Source organism: Semicossyphus pulcher, unplaced genomic scaffold (genome assembly GCF_022749685.1).
Source record: "Semicossyphus pulcher isolate SPU_LCO1_2020_fin unplaced genomic scaffold, fSemPul1.0.p SCAF_18, whole genome shotgun sequence".
Classification (NCBI taxonomy): Eukaryota; Metazoa; Chordata; class Actinopteri; order Labriformes; family Labridae; genus Semicossyphus; species Semicossyphus pulcher.
The window spans coordinates 11,130,421-11,152,197 of NW_027211691.1; the positions used below are offsets into that span (position 1 = coordinate 11,130,421).

The 21,777-nt window shown below is 39.8% G+C and overlaps 2 protein-coding genes across 4 annotated transcripts in view; one reads left to right on the forward strand and one right to left on the reverse strand.

The window, feature by feature from the left end:
- The first annotated feature begins 1,696 nt into the window (after positions 1–1,696).
- Positions 1,697–8,439, forward strand: spag6 (sperm associated antigen 6). The gene is made up of 11 exons (XM_069667761.1): positions 1,697–1,721; positions 1,801–1,896; positions 1,975–2,141; positions 4,010–4,193; positions 4,306–4,511; positions 5,647–5,820; positions 5,915–6,067; positions 6,193–6,384; positions 7,518–7,634; positions 7,732–7,877; positions 8,321–8,439. The coding sequence occupies exons 1-11, from the start codon at positions 1,697–1,699 to the stop codon at positions 8,382–8,384; spliced, it is 1,524 nt and encodes a 507-aa protein (XP_069523862.1). The 3' UTR covers positions 8,385–8,439.
- Positions 8,440–11,143: 2,704 nt separating this feature from the next.
- Positions 11,144–21,777, reverse strand: part of pip4k2aa (phosphatidylinositol-5-phosphate 4-kinase, type II, alpha a) — a 28,649-nt gene continuing 18,015 nt past the window's right edge. The window contains exons 7-11 of one of the 3 annotated variants that reach the window (XM_069667004.1): positions 20,012–20,125; positions 16,954–17,067; positions 16,615–16,855; positions 15,828–15,931; positions 11,144–15,164 (exon numbers count right to left, since the gene is read on the reverse strand). In XM_069667004.1, coding sequence (XP_069523105.1) covers positions 15,084–15,164; positions 15,828–15,931; positions 16,615–16,855; positions 16,954–17,067; positions 20,012–20,125 — 654 coding nt within the window. In that variant the 3' untranslated portion in view covers positions 11,144–15,083. Of the gene's footprint in view, positions 15,165–15,827; positions 15,932–16,614; positions 16,856–16,953; positions 17,068–20,011; positions 20,129–21,777 lie in introns of all 3 variants that reach the window. The other 2 variants (XM_069667003.1, XM_069667005.1) reach the window with 2 other exon arrangements.

Sequence of the window (21,777 nt, forward strand, 5' to 3'; positions counted from 1 at the left end):
ATTTAAATTGTCAAGATATGCTAAAACCCGTCACATTTTGGACATTTGTGATTATATTGGATTCCAAAAAGATTAAACCAAGGATTTTTAAAAGTAATTGTCCACGATTTAGGCTTTAGGCTAAATTGTAATGAACATGATATATATATATAAAAATATTTATATATGTTTTTATTTTTTGTTTTTTTTACCAATTTTGTTTCAAAAAGTTTTTTTTCTATATTTGTATTAGGCTAATTAGGTTTTTTATTTTTATTTTATTTTAATCCACGTTTTTTAACCGATTTTTAAACCGCTCATATTTAGCAAAGAAGCTCAAAAAATATTTTTGACTTTTGAATTTTCCATTCAAACCGAAAACTTGAAAAAAAAAAAAAAAATCAGCGGGCAGCAGAGTGTAAAAAGACAGACTATCTGCATGGATAAAGATAGAGATAGATAGCTTTGACGGAAACGAGTCGCGCTATAAGATAAATATTTACTTTATCATTTCTGACTAATCCCCAGAACAACTTCGTTACGTCATTAACTGCAATCACAACGCAATTAAACGAAAATATCGCTGATTAAAACACATAACAATCTGTCCTTCGGTGCTTATCTGTGTGATCATAAAGCTTATTTAGGCTCCTTAAATGTGATAATTATTCAGTTGGTAAAAAAAACAAAAAACAGCGACCTCAAACAATGGACAACGCTTCACATGATTTTTCATAATGAAATGATAAAATAAACACGTTACAATTAGAAATTTGATATACGTTAAAATCGTTACTGACACAGAATCTTACATAAAGTTGTATAAAAAAAGAAAAGGAAAGAAAAAGGCTACCAACGTCAGGCAGGTGGCTTTGAATTAAACTAAATCGGCACCCTGCCATCTGAACAGGCTAATATAAAATCTCTCTCTCTCAGCCTTTCAGTGAAAGGGCACCAGATTGGACACGAAGCCTATATTTGTATTCAATAAATTCAATTAATATTTTAGAATTGCGAAATATAGTTATTACTGCCCTCATTTTTATGCATCTGCCGGCCACCTTTTCTGCTTTGTTTGATGCACAACACCACCTAAAACGAAATAGAGGACAACTGTGGACCGCATTTCATTTACATACTACTGGAGTTTATTTATTTCACATCACTTTTTTTCAAAACATGATCTTTAAAGTGCTTTAAAATAATAATGATGAAGACACATTCCTGGGCGGGCAAGGCAACGTTAAAAAAACAGAACAAAAAGAAAACTTTTATTGTGAAGTGCTCAGCGCCACACAGTGGCTCACAAGTCGAACGAGTCAGCGGTTGCTTCGATTCCGGGGAGTGTTTCCTCTGAATAGGTGAGAATAACGATGTTAATAAAAAAATCCGACATATCCGCGGATGTGTTTTAGCGGGAACTACACACAGAGCGAACAAAGACGAGGAAACAACACAGAGCTCTCACACTGAACATATTTCCGTGAAGAAAGACAGACACACTTCGTGCACCAGCGTGAGTCATCTTTTTCATAGACGATCTTCGACAGGAGCAAAAGACCATTCTTCTTCCTGTCTGTTGCTACGGCAACACTTAACAACAACACTACCTAACGCAAACCTGGAGGCGGACAGTACAGGAGTGTTTTCCGGGCAGAAACGCTTTTTGCCTGAAAATAAAGTTCTATAAGAAGAAACACTTTCCTTCAGAGTAACAATGAGTCAACGACAGATAATTCAAGGTGAGTCTCGTGAGCTGGTGTGGCCCATAAAAGGAAAATTAAGCTAAAATGTCAAAATGTGTCTCCGTCTGTTTTGCAGTTTTTGAGCAGTATCAGAAATCAAGGATGCAGTTTGCGCAAACTGTTGCTGATCTGGCCTCCAGACCACATAACATAGAAATCCTCCAAAAAGCTGGTAAGAAATGAGATCATTAAAGCTATGTTAGCGTTAGCTGCTATTTCTCGTGTGTTACTCTCCTCTCCTGTGCTGAAGGTGTGATGTCACTGCTGCGCCCCCTCATGCTGGACGTGGTCCCCAGCATCCAGCAGACAGCAGCTCTGGCTCTGGGCCGCCTGGCAGACCACAGCGATGACCTGGCCGAGGCCGTCGTGAAGGAGGACATCCTGCCTGAGGTGGTCCACTCTCTGGCCTCGCAGAATGTCAGTATCACATCATATAGCAATATAAATGCTGTGTGTGTGTGTGTGTGTGTGTGTGTGTGTGTGTGTGTGTGAGAGAGAGAGAGAGAGAGAGAGAAACACACACACACACACACACACACACACTGAGGCTGTCACCCTGCAGGACCCTGGGGTCAGCCCCCCCCCGAATGTGAGAGTGTGTTTTGGGCTAACTTGGCAGTTCGCCTGGGGGCTACTTGAGAACCTAAGAGCCCTTTACCATGAGAGCAGCCAGGCCTTTGTTTTCTCTGCTTTCCTCTTTCTCAGCCCACTCACAGGCTCAGAGTGGAGGGAGACCAGGTTTAGTTCTTGTTGTTAATGGGAGGTCTCATAATTAAATTCAAATCTGATTCTGTTTGAACATGTTATGTCCATTTGATTAGAAGTCAGAGCTTACTGCAGAATAACTCTACAGTTAGGGTAAAAAATCTACATTGAAACAACCCCAACTGCTTTTCCACAGCTAAAATAAAACATTGCTTTATCATCGTGAGATCTCAGGATTAAAAAAAATCATCTTATCTGTCTGTGAATTATATTTTTGGCCAAAGAATTAATATTTCACTTAGAGTTTCACTTTGGGTACATTTTTATTTCTTCATTTGCTGTAAGCTTTAATGTAATTTATTTATTTGTCATTTGTCAACACTTTTTTTTCACTGGGTTTACTATATACATTTTACAGCAATATGGATTTAGAAATAATAGGACTACTTCAATTGCACTTGTGCAATTTGTGGAAGAGACTGCCATTAAAAAAAAAGAACACGCTGTAGAAGTATTCCTGGATCTAAAAACAGCATTTAATACGGTTGTCCTGGACATATTAATATTTAAACTTCAAAAATATGGAAAAAGAGTAGCACTCATTTGCCTAATCAGTTATCTAGACAATAGGAATCAGTATGTGTTAAATCAAGTTAAATCACAACTGATGAGGGTTAAGTGTGGGGTTCCCCAAGGTTCAGTGTTAGGGACATTGTGGTTTATTTTGTACATCAATAATATATGTGAAGTCTCAAGTACACCAAAAACTATGTATTTGCAGATGACAGAAATATACTTTTCTGTGGGAACATCTTGGAAAAACTTTTGGATACAGTAAAAAATAAACTGAACAAACGAAAGCATTGGTTTGATTGAACATTACATTTAGAGAATACTAAATGTTTAATCTTCGGGAATCGATCAAATTCCTCAAGCAGCAAACTCATGATAAATGAGGTACAAATCGAAAAAAAAATGTCTGAAATAAAATGGCTTGGATTAATAATAGACAATAAACTATGCTGGAAATCACACATAAATTATATCAAAGCAAAAATATCAAAGTAAATGGCAATATTGTATAAAGTCAAAGATTTTTCTGAATCAACCACCACTATACATTTTGTGCTGCTCCTTCGTACTCCCATACATTAACTACTGTGTGGACCGAGGGGGAACACTTACAAAACAAATAAAGACCCACTCTTCATCCTTAAGAAAAGAGCCATAAGAATCATGAATAAATCAAATTACAGAGAACCAACAAACCCACTCTTCATCAAACTGAATACACTCAAATTTAAGGGCCTGGTTGACTTCTGTACAAATCATGTACAGAGTAAATCTTAAGTTATCAAACAGTATCCAAAGTTTTCTTTTTTTAACAGACGAAAAGTAAGCACAATCTTAGAGGAACATATATATTTCAAAAGACAAGAAGAGAGGATAAATGTGTCACAACAAAGGGGGTTAAAAAAATAAAATAAAATATAATATTTCAAATATTCTGTTATCCTGACGTTTAATCCTCACTTTTGGCCCTGACATTTCTACATGTTTCTGTGTGTGTTTGTATGCAGAGGTTCTACAAGAAGGCAGCAGCGTTCGTGCTGCGTGCAGTTGCCAAACACTCCCCCGAGCTGTCCCAGGCTGTGGTGTCCTGCGGGGGCGTGGACGCCCTGGTGCTCTGCCTGGAGGAGTTTGACCCCGGGGTGAAGGAGGCCGCTGCCTGGGCTCTGGGTTACATCGCACGGCACAACGCATGTAAGGAAGACACTGGCATGCTTTGATTTCTTTGATTTGATTTTAGGAAACATTTTAAGCCATGGTAAGACTTTTTTTCAGTTGCTCACAGCTATTTTACATTCCTGAGCAGCGTTGTCTCAGTCAGTGGTGGATGCCGGTGCTGTCCCCCTGCTGGTGATGTGTCTCCTGGAGCCTGAGTTGGCCCTCAAACGTATCGCAGCCTCCACTCTCAGCGACATCTCCAAACACACACTGGAGCTGGCTCAGACTGTGGTGGACAGCGGGGCCATCGCTCACCTGGCACAGATGATCCTCCACCCAGACGCCAAACTCAAGGTAGGCCAGTTCAGAGGACAGCTGCTGCTTTAACTGACATGAACTGTATAATGACATGAATGGAAAATATTAAACTACATTAACTTAATTTCTTAAAATGTTTTTGTTTGTTATTGTTAAAAAAATATAACAATGTTATACAAATAAGGTAAAACAATGAATACCTGAGACAGGTATGTTTGTTTTTAATAAATAAACATAGAATTGCTTTTATTTTGCAGGTCATTTTCCGGTCAAATTTAATTTCAATATATTTACATATTTAAATATTTATAAATATGTAAATTTCCTCGATATATTTACATCTATTAATTTGTGTTATGTGTGATATTATCTATATTATATTATAATATATCCTATTGTATCATATCTTGTTATATTATGTTATAACTATGAACATAATGTTCTTCTTCCTCTCATTATTATTATTACTTTACATCTATCTATCTATCTATCTATCTATCTATCTATCTATCTATCTATCTTTATCTAGTTATTCACTATTTCCTTGATTCACCTGTTTACAAACATGTCCAAGTATTCCATATATAATACAATACGATTTAATTGTGAATTAATTTAAATAATTCCGAAAAATTTCTTCCAGGGTGTCTTCTTCATATCGACTGTTTATCGGCTGTTATTATCATGATCGTCCTTAATCATATCATTTATTTTGGGTTTAAATTGAGTTATATTGCTAGTTACCTTATATATCTGAATACATGTTATTAAGATGCATTATGATTAAGAGTTTTATAAATAAAGCCAAGATGGAGGAATAAAGGAACAAATTGGGTGGACATTTAACAAATCCTGCAAGCGACAGAATCATACAGAAGTCAAGTTTTTTTTTTTTTTTTTTTGAAAGAAGGGAATTTGAACCAAAAGTGGCTCTTATTCTTGAAAAAACTAAATAAAATTGACAGTAACTAGTCTAATGTTATTTATGAAAATCAGCAGCAGGTTGATTTTGTAATTTTAGAAACAATTTAGATTTGTGTAACTAACAAAACAACCAGATTAGAACAAAAAGAAGAACATTAACAATTCATAATAGATGCTCACTTCAGAACATTAAGTTGTCATTCATTTAACAAAAATGTGAATGAAGTCTGGACTTGTTTCCCTCCAGAGGCAGGTGTTCTCGGCCCTCAGTCAGATCAGTAAGCACTCTGTCAGTCTGGCAGAGATGGTGATCGAGGCGGAGGTCTTCCCCGCTGCTGTGGTCTGCCTCAGAGATCAGGACGAGTACGTGCGGAAGAACGTCTGCACCCTGATGAGAGAGGTGGTGAAACACACACCAGAGGTACTGCTGCACACACACATGCACACTTACAAGCACTGATACACACAGATGGACAAAGTAATGTGTGTGTGTGTGTGCGCGTGTGTTTTTCGAGCTCTCCCAGGTGATTGTAAATTGTGGCGGCATGGCAGCAGTGATAGACTACCTGGGTGATTGCCAAGGAGGCCTGCGCTTGCCTGGGATCATGATGCTGGGATACGTGGCTGCTCACAGTGAAAACCTCGCCATGGCTGTCATTCTCTCCAAGGTGTGTGTGTGTGTGTCATGTCATGTGACAGTTAAACCCACCTCTTAAAGCAGGGACATTCCTGCAGGTCCAGTATGTAGGTCACATTAACTCCACCTGGTGCTGTGTGTCCTCCTGTCCCACAGGGGGTGCCACAGCTCTCGCTGTGTCTGTCCGAGGAGTCTGAGTCTCACATCAATGCGGCCACAGCCTGGTCCATCGGTCAGATTGGTCACCACACTCCCGAGCACGCCAAGGCCGTGGCCACCGCTAACCTGCTGCCCAAACTGCTGGAGCTGTACATGAACGCCGGCAGCTCAGAGGACCTGCAGGCCAAAGTAGGCGGAGCAGCTCTGCAGATTGCATTACATTAGATTTAATGCATTCTCAAAAAGAGAAAGATTTCAAAAGCTTTTGTTTTGGCTTATCACAGGCTTATTATACTTTAGTTGTATTCTATTCACCCACACTTACAACTCGACTCAACTATAAAACTCCTTGCATAAAAACATGCAGCACATTTGAGCAGAGAGACGGAAAATATGGACAAAAATAAACAACTGTAGATGCAATTTTGCAAGACTAAAAAGTTACAAAAGTAAAAGTAATAAATTGTTAGAATCCAATCAGTAAAAATCTGAAAAAAGTTAAATAAGTAAAGGATCATGCTTCACGTTGGGGTCCTGCTCACCCTATAGGGGCTCCATTCCGTGATAACAACCTGCTCACTGTACATTATCCTGCTTATTACACGGCTACCTACATACAAAATCAATAAGTAGATACAAAATATTGATTTTGAAATTATTTTAGTCATTTAAAAATAATTTACGTTTCAAAACAGTCTGTTACACTCACAGTGTACGCCCATAGCAACGGTTAACTCTAGCCTTCTTAAAATGAGCTAACCTAGCGTCTTCAGTTTTGCAGAGCTCTTTGTTGTAGCCTACAGCTCTGCGTCTTTTTAACCTTCATCTCTTTTCTGTTTTTCCCTCTGCAAACAGACCGACGCCAAATTTACCGGACTTCTTTCGCCGGATTGATATGAATAAAGTTAGTCTACAGTTTCTGATTAGAGCCTGGTCTGTTCTTCATAGCAACGGTCTGTTGTCGAGAAATAACAGACCTTGGAATGCTGTAATTAACCAATCAGAATCAAGTATTTAACACAGCCGTGTAATAAGACAAAATAAACACCAGGGATAAAGCTATAGTGAAAATAATGTTAAAACTCTGGTAAATAAAAAGCCAGACTACAAAGATTGGTATTTATTTTTCTTTTAAAAATCACGTAAATGAAGTAAGTCTTGAGAGCATTTTTAACAAGCACTAGAAGAAGAGAAAAAACACACATAGAGTGATTTTAGTATCAGGCGCAAAGGTGAAATTCCACTTAGCAAAAAGCTGATAGAACAGGAAAGATGTATATGATCATGTATGCAGTATATTTGATTCCTTGTGTTTTCCTCAGAGTAAGAAGGCACTGAAGAGCATCCTGCAGAAGTGCACCTACCTGCCAGGACTGGAGCCGCTCCTCTACGACGCTCCGAGCAACATCCTCAAACATGTCGTCTGCCAGTTCAGCAAGGTGAGTGAGTGGGTCTACGACCAGCATCAAGACCTGAATCACTGATCTGCACTTCATAATCTAAACTGATGTTTAAATCTGCATCATCCTCTCATAGGTGCTGCCTCATGACAGCAAGGCTCGCCGCCTGTTTGTGACCAGTGGTGGGCTGAAGAAGGTGCAGGAGATCGAGGCTGAGCCCGGCTCTGCTCTGCAGGAGCACATCAACGCCATCAACAGCTGCTTCCCCGAGGAGATAGTCAGGTGTGATGATCACACACACACACACACACACACACATGCTGAGACACATACTTTGTTGAGATCATAACCTTGTGCTTGGAACAGCTCTGAGATGTAAACAGTAATCCAGGAGTGACTGATGAGATCACATGACCATAAAGACGGGTAATTTCAGTGCTGACTGCTGACTTAGCAGCAGGCTTTAGGACCATTTTCTCTCTATTACTCATCTTTTCTAAAACTCATATTTTTTTGACGCATCTTTTTCAAGGCTGCAAATTACTTTTAGAAAAATTAAAGAGTCTAAATAAAAACAAAGAGAAAAATAATCTATATCATTAGAATCAAGTTTAAAGCAAATACTTTTAAATAAGTTAAACTTTGTTTATACATGAGCAAATATAGAAAGCAGAATTCCTTTCTATATGTATTATAATAAAAGGGAAAATGTGTGTGTGTTTCAGGTACTATTCCCCTGGATACTCAGAGGTCCTGCTGGAGCGCTTGGAGAACTACCAGCCAGCCTGACGTCAGCTCACACCACCCATCCTGTTAAAATGTTAACAGTGAAGATATACCATGATTATGCCTTAACATAAAAATACACTGTGTCATGAAAACGCAATTTTACATTTGTTATATTGTGTGTGTCTTTTTTTTATCTTTAAATACCTATAAGTAGAAAATGCAACTGCAACTTGTAGCTTAGATTTCTGTGTATAAATGCAATATTGCCTATATATGTTGTGTACAAGACCCTAAATATGAAATAAACGACAACACTCCTGAGGTGAGGAAAACAACTTCCTTCATTGATTTGAGCAATACCCCCTGAAAACGAATGTGAAATTGCTTTAATAGGCTAAACAGTTTTACAACTAGCAAAAAGTAATTAGCAATTATATGTATTTTTTTTTGTTTATCGATTCATTTTTTGCTCCGCCAACACAATTAGTTCCTCGACTTAACAGGAACTGGACTGATTGTGTTGTATACATGTATCTGTATGTTTCATCATGCAACCAGTGAAGTAAAACTCTGTTATTGTTTTGGTGGACTGTGTGATTACCAGTTATCAGCTGGAGCAATTTCTGGCTGAGGCGGAGTGATACACAGAGTGGAAAGTCCCGGTGATGTTGCACTCTATGTCAGCACTCATGGAATGCCCCTTGTCCAATCAAACTACTTACTAAACTATGGGTATGAAAAAAACAAACAAACAGAAAAATCCAGTGTGACATTTCATGGAAACTAATCTCTAGTGCCAACTGTAGAGAGGTCAAAGGTCAGGTTTAGAGACAGACCACTGGAGGTGCTAGTTGGGAAATAGAGTGTTTCTCAGAAACTCACTGACCCATGAATTTGGACCTTAGTCTGCTTGTTTAGAAGCAGCTCCCCTTACAGAAGGATGTTTGTTATTCTACACATCTTAAATTATCATTACAACCTATTAAAACACAATTTCGGCCTATCCGGGATATTTAATCTCTCTCCGTCTCCGCTGTGGTTGTAGGATTCCGACTGCCCCCTGGCGGTCATGACTCCTCACTGCAGTTCAGCTGTGTTACTTTGTGTGTGTGTGTGTGCGTGCAGCAGCTGCAGCGCACATGGCGGGCCGTTCTTTGTTTATTGTCTGCCGGTTTGTCTCTGCTTGTTCTCCACATTGTACAGACGGTGCAAATGAGCCTCCGCCTCTCACCGCAGCGGAGACCTCAACATGTTCTGGCTGCAGCTGCCGCCACCCCCCTCCCCTCACTTTACATATGTGACGTTATATCCATACAACGATTCATAATACAATATATAAGACTCCGGTTTGCAAGGTTTATGGTTTCTTTCTTGCAACAGCTTTAGCAGAGCAGAGCGGCTTTGATTTCCTAATATATTTCACACATTATTAAAAAGCATCCAGTCATTAGGTTAACATATAGAGACCTTAAACCATCAAAATAAAAGGAGATATGTTTTAGGCTAGCCTACATGAACAGAATCATGTCCCCTAGAAATCATGTTCAGCGTCATTTTCGGTAACATACAATAAACGTAATTTATAAGACACAAGGTTGAAATAAACAAAACGGGATCGAAAACACCTCCGTATTTTTCCTTACTACATAAAGCCTGTTGCAGAACTGAAGACTGCCTTTGTGTAACCGTGGAGTAAAAAATGCCTCTTTATTCTCATTTTAATCTGTAATGCAAACAGGTGAACTTATCTTTTATCTCAAAACATTAAGAAAAAAGAGCGTTTATTTTACAGGCTAGACTATATAACCGGTAAGATGCTAATGTGACTCACTCGAAATTTGTTGGTGCGAATATTGTAATAAGAGCTAAAGCAATGACACTTCATAGGTATACACTTATACACTATTGGTTTAGCTCGTTTACTATGTGTCTGGTCAAAATGTGACTTTATATGCTATATAAATATATTCATACACATTCATTTTTTTGTGATTAATAAACTAAATGAAGGCTCTGGATACGTTTTCTCCTCAAGTTTTAGTCCTTTTATTCCAACATTAGAAGTAAAAATATTACCGATGACGTCATATTTAATCGAGTTTTTAAACTGGTCTCATTACTTTTTTTTTTTAATCAGTGACATTTTATATTTTTCGCATATTTACTCTGCTGTTTGGTATAAACAAGAAATAATTATGCGTTTGGATTTTCCTATCACATAAAGTGCATTTTATTTTGTAAAGTAAAATAAACTAAATTATTCACGAGGTGCTGCAACGCCCTGCCCGTTTGTGTTAAATTCAAGTGTGCAAATGATGGCAAGCGACTGCATTAAGTTACGTATTATCAAAATAACAGCAAATATTTCTTTGTTGTATATGTACTTACGAAGGTAGACTCCCTCTGTTGATATCTGCAGACCTCGTTTGCGTGTGATTTATCTTTATGACTATCCAAGACTAAAAACGAAAAACGAAAAAAGACGTTATTAAAAACGGAAGAAAGGGGGTCTCGTTTTTCCTCTCTGTCTAATTTTTTCATTATTTAATTAAAACATTACTTCAAATATTGGTCGAAATGTTTTTGGTTGGACGCACGTCCGGACTATTTAACTAGGGACGATGGACGAGATGAACATGCACACAAAATAATTAAATAAATAGTGCTGCTAGTTTCCGTAGCAAAAATGTACCCATCAAAGCTCCCCGTTTGTAACCTACAAAAATATTTCCCCTTTAAATTTAGAGCATCAGTGTGAAACAAAGTGAAAATAAAGGAATACATATTGGACACAGAAGAACAAACATGAGAGGTAGTCGTTGAGTTAAGCAGAACAAGTGCTTTAATTGTTTTGAGTGAACGCTTATGGAATGGAGTGTATTATTATTATTATCATCATCATCATTAAATGTGAAGACCAATACACATACATCAACATTTTGGCCTCTCTGCCACTGAAAGGGAACTCTCATCAACCATTGTCAGACAGCAATTTACACACACTCACGCATACACACGCTCACACACACAGACAGTAATGCTCTACCCAATGCTTTTAGATGCAGTCTAAAAGTACTCTGTTGTGAGACCAAAGCTGCAGTTGCAAGAGGCGGTGTTTCTTGGCCTGGCATGACTTTACATGCAATCTCAATTATTTTCAAAGACTTTTTTTTTCCCTCAACAAACATTTGTTGAGTTTGAATCTCAAGGCCGGAGGATTTTTTTCTTCCATCTCTGCACATCTTGCCTGGCCTCCTGTCATTTGTAATCAAACTTTCCCTTAACACTTGATAAACCAAACAAACGTTGGACATGTTCACATATCATCTCCCAGTACACATTAAAAAAAAATCTAACCAACAAAAAAACAATTTCATTTCAAACAAACACATTTACACGATACACAATGTTCTTCAAGCTCATGTGGGGTTTTTTCTGACTGCTGAAAGATGCTTTTGGCAAGTTTACGGTGGCCGCAGGTTGAAGGAGCTCATTCATGAGAGAGGTCCAACAAAGCAAGGACTTGTTCATTTTTCAGGTACAGCTGCAGGGCGTGTGTATTGTTATTGTCATTCATTTGCATCTGTTAAAGTCTGGCGTCATTATCGCCAGAGTTTATATTCCCAAAACAAAACAGAAGACACTCTCCCAGCATGCTCTGCTCTGTTTTCTACTTATGTGTGACTATGTCGGAGCCTCCAGGGCCGGATAGAGCAAAGCAGACCGGGAGATGTTTTCTTTATGACACAATCTATGTACAGTATGAGCTACGTGACAACAGAAACAAAACATCCGATTAATAGTGAAGAACACAGAAATACCAAACAATGACTCAGGATGAACTATCAGCTTAAACCTCCCTGATAACACGCAGGCGATCTGGGTTACACACACAAAGATGGAAGTAAGAGATCCTGAATCTGTTCAGTGAATAGGAGCTGTACAATCAAAGGGAAGTGAAATTTTGGACAAAAATGTCTAAATAAAACATATTCCTGAAATGTGAATGCGCCTGTTTTAAAGTGGGATTATATGATGAAGATGCTGACAGACTCCTGAGGTGGGGGGAAAGCACATCAAAACACAATCACGACACACATTCCACAGTTTACTTCATCACACACGCACGCACGTTCTTTATAAAGGCAGGACCAGCGTGAAGGAACAAGGGATTAATACCAGCAGACGAGACCTCACTCGCAGGAAGAGGAGGGAAGGGACGTCTGCACACACTGAATATTCAGATTGATGGATTTTAATTTACAGAATCGAAGCTCATCCACCATATTTAAATTTAACACAGCTATGTAATTATTCTGTCAGTTAAAACGCAATCATAAGAGAGGTTTTATTTAACTGTCTGAACAAATTTAAACAGAGTGGAAGAAGCAGGGGGGGCTGAACATAAAGGAAATAATGCATGTCAAAGTAAACACCCTATTATTAAAATAACCTTTTACCTTTGTTTTAAAAAAAGATTACAAAATATAAAATTAAATAATTTTGGAGTATAAAGGCACACATCTTGCACAGTGTATACAATGAAAAACAGTTATTTAAAGCATGGTAGGGACTATTTTACGCCGAACAGCTAACAAATGCGGTTAGATTGTGGGGACACGAAGAGAACCTGAACAACAACACAGACTAGAGAGGGAAAAGGAAACTCAGTCCTGTGACATGCAATTTTTTTATGCCTTTTTTTTCTTTAGTACATCGATAGTAAGCATTGTATAAATTCAAGCAGTATCATTCTTCATTTACCACAGCACCATCAGTCATTCCACAGGGTGGCTCCTTTTTTTAAATACAACTATATTTCATGACTAAAATCCAATGTAAAAATATAAATGTGAATATAATCTATGGTTTTAAACAAACGTGATGGAAGCTTTTTGCATGGGTTAGAATAGTCAAAGAGGACGACTTTACTTGTTTTAGTTGGTTATCCAGAAGTGATACACAACATCACACGCACAACAACTCTTCTCACTAACATACAAGTATATTGCATTTCCCTTGTTAAGACCGTAACAACTAATTGGGGTCGTATTCGTAACATTTGGTTCCTTTCCTCTTGTGCAAAATATACAAAAAAAAATCAAACAAAAAGAAAAAAATATTACCACATCAATGCATAAAACCGCCAAATTCAAACACAGATAAACCACCTTAAAAAATGTCAATAATAACAACACAAACAATGAATAACAGACTCACAGCGGAGGTTAGAGAAGAGAAAGATGCTGATGGTGTTAATGATTTAACAACACGTCACTTGTCTTCCCAACCTTCCCCCTCCCCCCTTTTCTATCTCCCCTCTATATTTGAACACTGACACACACGTCGCTCGCCATCATTGGGTGTGTGCTGGTACGATGCTGGAGGTAAACAGTCTTCTGTCTGTCCTGAACGCACAAGTACAAGTCACACTGTTGCCTGCTCCCAAAACCCACCACCACAAAAACACCACTGAGCGCTTCTCACAAAGGATTGGAAAGGTTAGTTTACAAAAGCCCTGTGAACAGAACTCATCTACTCGCCCCTCTAATATTGCAGTAAATTCTTCCAAAGCAATCCCTACAGAGAGAAGCACCCATAGGTGAGATAATGTGGAGGAGACAGGGTTTGAAATCAGGCCTCTAACGATTCTAGTTTCCTCTTTGTTGCAGCGCATGTAACAGAACGAGAGCTCCTAACCTCTAATAACAATAAAAGTGCAACATGTTTGATTTCACTCATAAGGTGCTGATGGCAACAGAAAGTTAAGGGTTTCAATGATGTTTCAATGTGACACCCTTTTACCAAGATATAAGGAGTGACTTACTCTTAATCACACAGGAATTCTGGGTAATTCCCTGCCACAGGAACGAAAACCAACCTGACAATGCCCAACATATTCAGAGTCAATGCAAGTACACTGACAACCACTGAGGTGCAACTAGTGCTGCAAACAAGCGTTATAATTTACCGTGACAAGTGAACTCATCTCAGTGTGTGGCAGGAGGATAACCCAGAAGCTCAATTCAGTAACTGTACACGGAGGAGCGGGAGGGGCCGGGGAGGCGTCTAAAGGGTGAGTGATGGAGGAGGAGCCCAAAAGGGAACATTTGTTTGGCTGAGTACTTGTACAGTATTTGGGTAGGGGGTCTGGCTGTTGGCCTATTGGAAGACTGCTTCCTACTTCCTGAAATGAAGCGATTGCATTAGGCGAGGCTCAGCACAAACTTCCTCGTTAGGTCTCTCTTGAGCCTTCTTTTTATGCCGTAATCTGACCTCTGCACTCCCCTTGAAATACACACATCACACCCTCCCCCTTCCTCCTCTAAACATCTTCAGGGACAGACAAATACAAACTCAAATTTTAAAAATGCAGGGTGCTGGATGTTGTATTAGAGGCAGTTAAAAAAAGCCATATTCCCACATAAACAACCAAACAGACAAAAACACATCATGTAAAAAAAAGTAATGACTTGGACACTTGCTTTAAACACCCTTATCATCCAAAGTAACGCATGAACATAACTCAACAGAGGAGAGGTTAAATGTAAACGAATGATGGGTTTGTTTAGCTGCAGAGCGTGGCACCACGCTGGAAGAGGGAGCGACAAACAGAGAGGGAGGAGGGAGAGTGACACAAAGCCATCACAGCACCTTATTATTTCAGCCTCTCGATGACGTCACTTCTCTTCCCTGCCCCGCTCCCCGTTTGCCCTCCCCTCTCCCCTGTGCCTCTGTGCTCCCTGTCGCTCCTGGAGGCTATGACAGGATAGTGGTGATGAAATCGTAAAACCTCTTGGAGTACTGCTCTGGGTTCACCGTGGAGATCTCCGCTCCGGCCTGTAGAGGGATGCACAGACGAGTGTCAGTCACCACAGAGAGCATTTCTGTCTTGTAATCCGTCATTCAATGTTAAACTCAATAATATTTAAAGGCCAGCTCCAGTCATGTTTTAAGACATATAAAATGATCTGCTTGAAATAATAAATTGTGTGTGATATGTTTTTTAAATGTGCAAAATACATTTAATTATCTTGTAAAAATCCTCCCAAGGCATCTCCTCCTTCTCCCTCATTAAAAATTCCTGTCTGCATAGGCCCCGCCCACTATGTACTATGTTTCTCCTTTTGTAAAATTACAGCCGAAAAACAAGACAAATCGCCGCCATAATTTAGTGGCAACTTGTTAAAACTCAGTAATTAAAAAATTTGTATTTAGTAGTAGTAACGATAACATAAGTAGTCAGAGGTGAGTTTGCAAAAATGGTGATCCATTAACGGGATTGGCTTCTTAGGTTTGTGATGTCTCAAACCTGCATATCTGAAAACGTGTTGTTCGAGCCTGTCCTTGGTTAAAGCAGACAGGCCCCGCCATGATGATGACTGCCTATTTTGTCCCTGATATGTCTTGTAGCACATGAACAACACCACATTGAGATGTTTACAAGGTTAAAAACTTTCACTGGAGGGGGTCTTTAAATAGCTTTTAATTACAGCTACATACCCCGTGTTTGACAGTCTTGGCGGCGTGAGCAGCTTTCTTCTTGGCATCGTAATGCTGCAGGATGTCTATGACAGCCATGAAGTAAACTTCCTTCCTGGGAGCACCTGCGGTTCAAAAATGTATGAGCATGGAATTAAAGGCAAAATTAGGTTCTGCTAAATGATCAAACAGCGAATCAACTTCTTTAAAACAGCAAAATCACCATGCACCATGGTCCAATACAAAACAAATATCCTGCAAGCAAATAAAAGCAGATTAAATACAATCATGTTCAAAGAGAGCCAAACCTTTAAGTTCTACTGTAGGTAATGAAGGTGATGCTGTAATGAAGTAAATAAATATATAAATACATTTTCCATCTTAATTGAATGATTTTACCTGAATGTGCTTCTCTAATCTGTAATAGAAGGGCATGCTAAAGATAAGGAGCGCAGATGGAAAATTATATGAAACATGAATGAGGGAATGACGAGGAAAGCAGCATTGATAGTGCAGGGAGGGTGTGCTGCTGTATAAAATGAAATTAGCTCCAAGCAAGATGGTTTACATCCATGCAAAGCCTAATCAGCTCTAACATGCACTGGTTGCGGGAATGGTTGATATGTGATCAGAATGACACAAACACAATTCTGAAGACATCAGCAGGTTTGATGAGACCTTAAACAGCCAGTAGGGGGAGCTCTCACTATTGCCTTTATCATTAAGCTGATAAATACAGCCCTCACATGACAAGGCTTGTATTAAACATTGTGCTATAAGCCTGAAAAACATGCATTTGGCTACTGACTCTCATTGCTTTTGATGGCGTAGACATCAATGCTGGGGTCAAACTCTCCAGGGGACAGAGGCTTGGTGCTGTCCAGGGTGTTGCTGGGACTGTCGGGGGGCGTTCCGATGCCCCCTCCGTCGCTCTCGCCCTCATCCTCGGGTTCGTTGTCCTCGCTCTCCACATCCTCCTGCTCGGCCCGCTCCACGTCGTGGATTCCCACCAGCAGGCTGTAATCCATGAGCTTCAGCTGGGCCAGGAACTGAGGGAGACGGAAGGAGGGGATATGAGGAAGGTGTTTATAGAGGAAGCAAAGAAGGCGTTTGCAGTAACATTTTGTCTGATGAAGTTAACTCTTACCTCCACATCTTTCCTGAGCTTCTCCAGGAACATTTTCTTGTTCTCGTCGTCTATGTAGATCTTCTGCCCGTCATTGATGAAGTCATTGTCCTTGTATGTGGGCAGCTCCTTAGCCTGCCCATTAGCAATGAAGATTAGCAACCAAATAGAGTTAAAACCACAACATGAGACTGTTTAAAACATGAGCGGTAACTGTAGGCAGAACACCTGGGCAAAAATGTGAACGAATTCTGGTGCTTATGTCAGTGTTAACTAATCATAAATATTAGTTCATCCAATCACAAACACTGATATTAAGTGATACGGTTCAACAAATTTGAGATAAAGGTAAAAAGAAAGTGTAGAAAGGACGGATTCACTTAAAGAAGTAACACCAGCATCAGTGCTCTTCATCCTTTTTCCCCAGAATACATGAACAATTATATATACTGTACATGTCATTAAAAAGACATGCATATCTTGTTAAACTATAAGTACTAAGGGGTATTTCAAAATGCAGGATGGCACAGATTATTTCTAATCTCATAAATAAGTCATGGCGTGCTTAAATGTATCTGCCTGACAAGACGATCCTGCATGTTGGAATACCAAAAACTGAGGCTTTGAGCCTTCGGTTTGTTAGATAAGCCTGCCTCACTCAGCCAAACACAGCATATATGAGCTGGAAAATGAGTTGGCCAACAAAGTACAGGCAGTCCGTCCAAACCGGGGCTGGCCTCCGTTCAAGCTAAATGACTTGTGTACAACAGTACATGCAGCATGCTCACAGCAAGGTACAGATCCATCCGATGCACACATTTGCATATTTTGATTACAGTGAAATGTATCCACGAAACACAGGAAACGTGTCCTTTTTAGCAGCACATTGGGCAGTTTGGAGAGCTTTTAAATGCATCTGATAGATCCATACGCTTTGTGTCAGAAAAAGAAGGACGTCGAACTCAAATTATGTCGGCACTGGGCTGATCTCTGAAAAAGCATCAGTTTGACAACCAAGTTTATCCCTCCCTGAGATCAATCAGTCTTCTTCAATGAGATGCTTGTCAGAGACCAGGCTGAGGTTTTTCGTCTAATATAAATGTTTTATTCAATATGTTTGGAAAGCTGATTCACTACATCTCTGTGACTGATTCCCACATTTCAGTCTACAAGCAGAATGAAGGAGTTTCCTATTTTAGTGTCTGTCAACTGGAATTAATTTTCCTCTGAAAGTGGCTGCTGCAGAGCTGCCAGCAGCCTGCAGGGGGAGGAGGTGTTGTGCGAAGAGGAACTAGTTTTGAGTCGCTGAGGAAGAAGAGAGAGCAGGAAATGTGGTAACAGGGCAGCAGCAGCAGTTTAGCCACTACAGTGTTTCTATGGCAGCAGGAGAAGAGCAGCAACACAACAGCACTCTGTAGCACTAGAATGAGCTTAGACGACACACACATACATACATACATACATACATACATACACATACATTACACCTTTACACAGAAAAGGACAGGATACATATCACAAAGTAGGACATCTGGGAACACATATAAACAGACATAGACCTCCAATTTGGAATTAAAATGGGATGTACAACTTGTTAGACTGAGTACAGATGCAACAGAAAAAGTAAATGAGGACAACAACAACAGACTGACTGCAAAGAGGGAACACAACCTGAAAACATTGAACAGGCCTGTTTCCTTAAACAACAACACATCCATCTTTCTATGCTTTCATTTGACTCTGCCTTTTAGTGCCATGCCACACAATCTTGGTAACTGGTTCATTATGTTTCCTCCCAGTCGTACATGTTTTATGATTTTCTCTGCTACAGTGACTGCGAATTGTGTCTGCTACACTGAGGTCGCAGAAAAAGGAAGATACAAGAGGCAGGGAAAGTGTGAGTTGTCGATGATCCTGTAAATCCGTGCGACAGTTGAATTTCTCCCCCCCCGACCTTATAAAATGATTCATATTTCTTTTCTGCCTCCTGTCAACTGGGTGGAAAAGCGATCTTGGTCCATGATGTGTTGCTGCCTCGGTAGGAGAAAGCTATGCCGGTCTGCAGGATGCTAGTATTCTAACACTGGGGTGATAACTAGACCTTTGTTTACAGGTCCTGATACACATACTTGTTCGTCTCAATGGTTTATCATTATGTGTTTATTTAGCATTGTTATATTATTGTATTGTGTGTAAAGAACAAGAAAAAACAGCTGTTCATCAGGCTTACACACTAAAAAAGTGTTCACATATTTTAGCCTAAATGGTCAAAACGTTCCCTTTAAAGGCCACCTTATTGTTTGGCAACAACAGGCAATGTCTTTCAAAGGAGAAACAAACTAAGAACTGACATGCATAATCAGTATAGTCACTCAGAGATGTCAACAATAAGGACAGCTCCTAAAGCGCTTCTAATGTCAGAAGACTGTGGATTTTAAAAATAACTGACCAGAGTCACCCTGCGTTTGGCAACATGACTGGCGTATACTATAAAGGCTCTTAAAAACACACAGAAAAACACCTAACAAACATGACTCATCTCTCGTCCAGTACCTGCTCATCCACTGCCAAGTACATTTTATTTCAGAAAACAAAGGCTGCAGCGTGGTGCAGGACATAGAGCCAGGAAACCAGTCTGTACTGGAGCTTATAGTAAGTGAACCAAGGAAGCAAGCAAGATTTCCCACTGAAAGAAACATTTTTCCAGGACTGTTAAATAACCTCTTACTTTCCTTCCTCCTCTGGTTCTGTTTTGTTATTTCACAACGCAAAGAGTCCATCGCATTCATGCTGCCACCAGTCCTCCACCTCTTGCTCCTTAATGTTTCAGATACATGTTAGTGCTGTTGAGATAATGACTGGAAGAAAAACAAACTATCTGGCGAAACTAAAATTGATCTTGCTGACTGGTTGAGAAGAAGGTGACAGCAATGGATGTAAAATATGACCTTTAAATGTGGATCAGCTTGGAGAAGACGAGGAACGGAAAATGCTCGGCCGTACAAAAAAAAACAAACAAACAATAAAATAAGATTGGTTTAATAGATCATGCCTGGTATATGAGCCCTGGTTTTCTTACATCTCTTACGTGTTTCATGGCGCAGTAAAAGCGCGTGGCAATCCGCAGTGTTTGCAGCCTTTGCTGAACGTTACCAGATTTGGGCCGCGGGGGCGCATCCTCTGGCGGGGGCGGCTGCTAGAAAAAGGGGGGGGAGCGAGGGAGGGACGGTAGGGGTTGAGGAGAGGAGAAAAGAAAGGAGAGAGGAAGGGAGGAAGGAAGTTGAAAGTAAAGGCAAAGTGTTTAAAATGTTACAGAACACAATTTGTATTTCAGATCGGTAGAGGGTTGGAGAGGGCATCAACGCGGAGCTCCGTATTACCAGAGTAATACCAGAGAGTTTGTAATTCTTAGATGTGTTCATGGCTGTTGATCTTATACCAATTCTGTGCTATTAGATTCAAAATCAGCATCTATCTTGTCATAATAAGGCTCTATCTTGAAGAACAATCCTAATAGTTCCTATTTAATAGTTATATTCTATGTATGCTTGAACCTGACCTGCCTACAGTTGTATTATGACTCCCTGCATAAACACCTGGGAGAGACACCAAGCAGCTTGGTTAAGCTCAGCTAAGGAAGCTAGGAGCTACAAAGAGCAAGGAAGCAACTTTAAACTTTCATTCTATGTATTTTCCAGCATTAATTCAGGCGTGGTGCTATTTCTAAGGAATTACTGCATCAGGGGCTATTAATTAAATACCCAGGCAGTTCACACACAGTCATACTGACACATCCGCCATGTGCCCCCCAACGGAGGTACCAGCCGGTGCTGGCGAGAGGAGAGTAAACAACATAACATCTGTAGAAGACACCTACTGAGCAGAGACCCAGGAGAGACAGGTGGTACTCCACAAACGGAGGACCAGTAGCTTTCTAATAACAAACAAAAACAACCTCTAGCATTTCCAGGTCACATAACAAATACTGCGATCACACAGAACACGGGGTCAGCGCCCTGAATGGGTCATGGACTGGTTATTTTGTGGATTACCACAAATTAAGTGAGGCTGATTAAGTAGTATTATCTGATGAGTCAAAATGAGACTTGGTTAAAGCTACTTTTAAGATCATTGAGAAAAAAAAAACGGGTAAATGTTCACTGATCATCTGCTGGACATAAAATGTATCAGAAAGCCAATTGCTTCTGTACGACCCTGAGACAGCAGCTACAACAGCTGCTAGCTTTATTTCATGAAAATAAAAATACATGTCATACGTGGGTAAAACAGAACATGTCCATAATGTGCAACAAAACGGGGCTGGTGTTCATACACATCGAAATGTGTTAGAAATAATGTAACTTCAAAAAAGAAGCAGAAAAACATTGTATACCATGCAGACGCATGCATGAAAGGGGGCGGTCATGCAGTCGGGAGAGAACCTTGCCGTGCTTGTTGTTTGTGTGTGTGAAGCAGTTTAACACATACACACTGTACCTTCTGAAGCAAACATTTTACGCTTTCATTTGACACACCATCTTTGTTGTTTTATTGGCCAACTGCAGTGTGTGTTAGCGTTACACTGGTGTGAAGTAGTGTACTTGTAGTGTTCACATACTGGACTGGAACTGCAGAGGAATTATTTTAAACTAAACACATGAATTTATAGCCAACGAGCCCTTGTAGTGGGTAACTACCGGTTAGTTTCAGTATGTGTGCATATGTAGTTTTGTGCGGAGAAAGCCGCACATTTCTTGTTAGATCCTTTGATGTCTGAGCTTTAGCTTAGAGGCCTGAGGTGTGAATCTGTGCACACATTAAAAAGGATGTTCACTGCATGAGAAA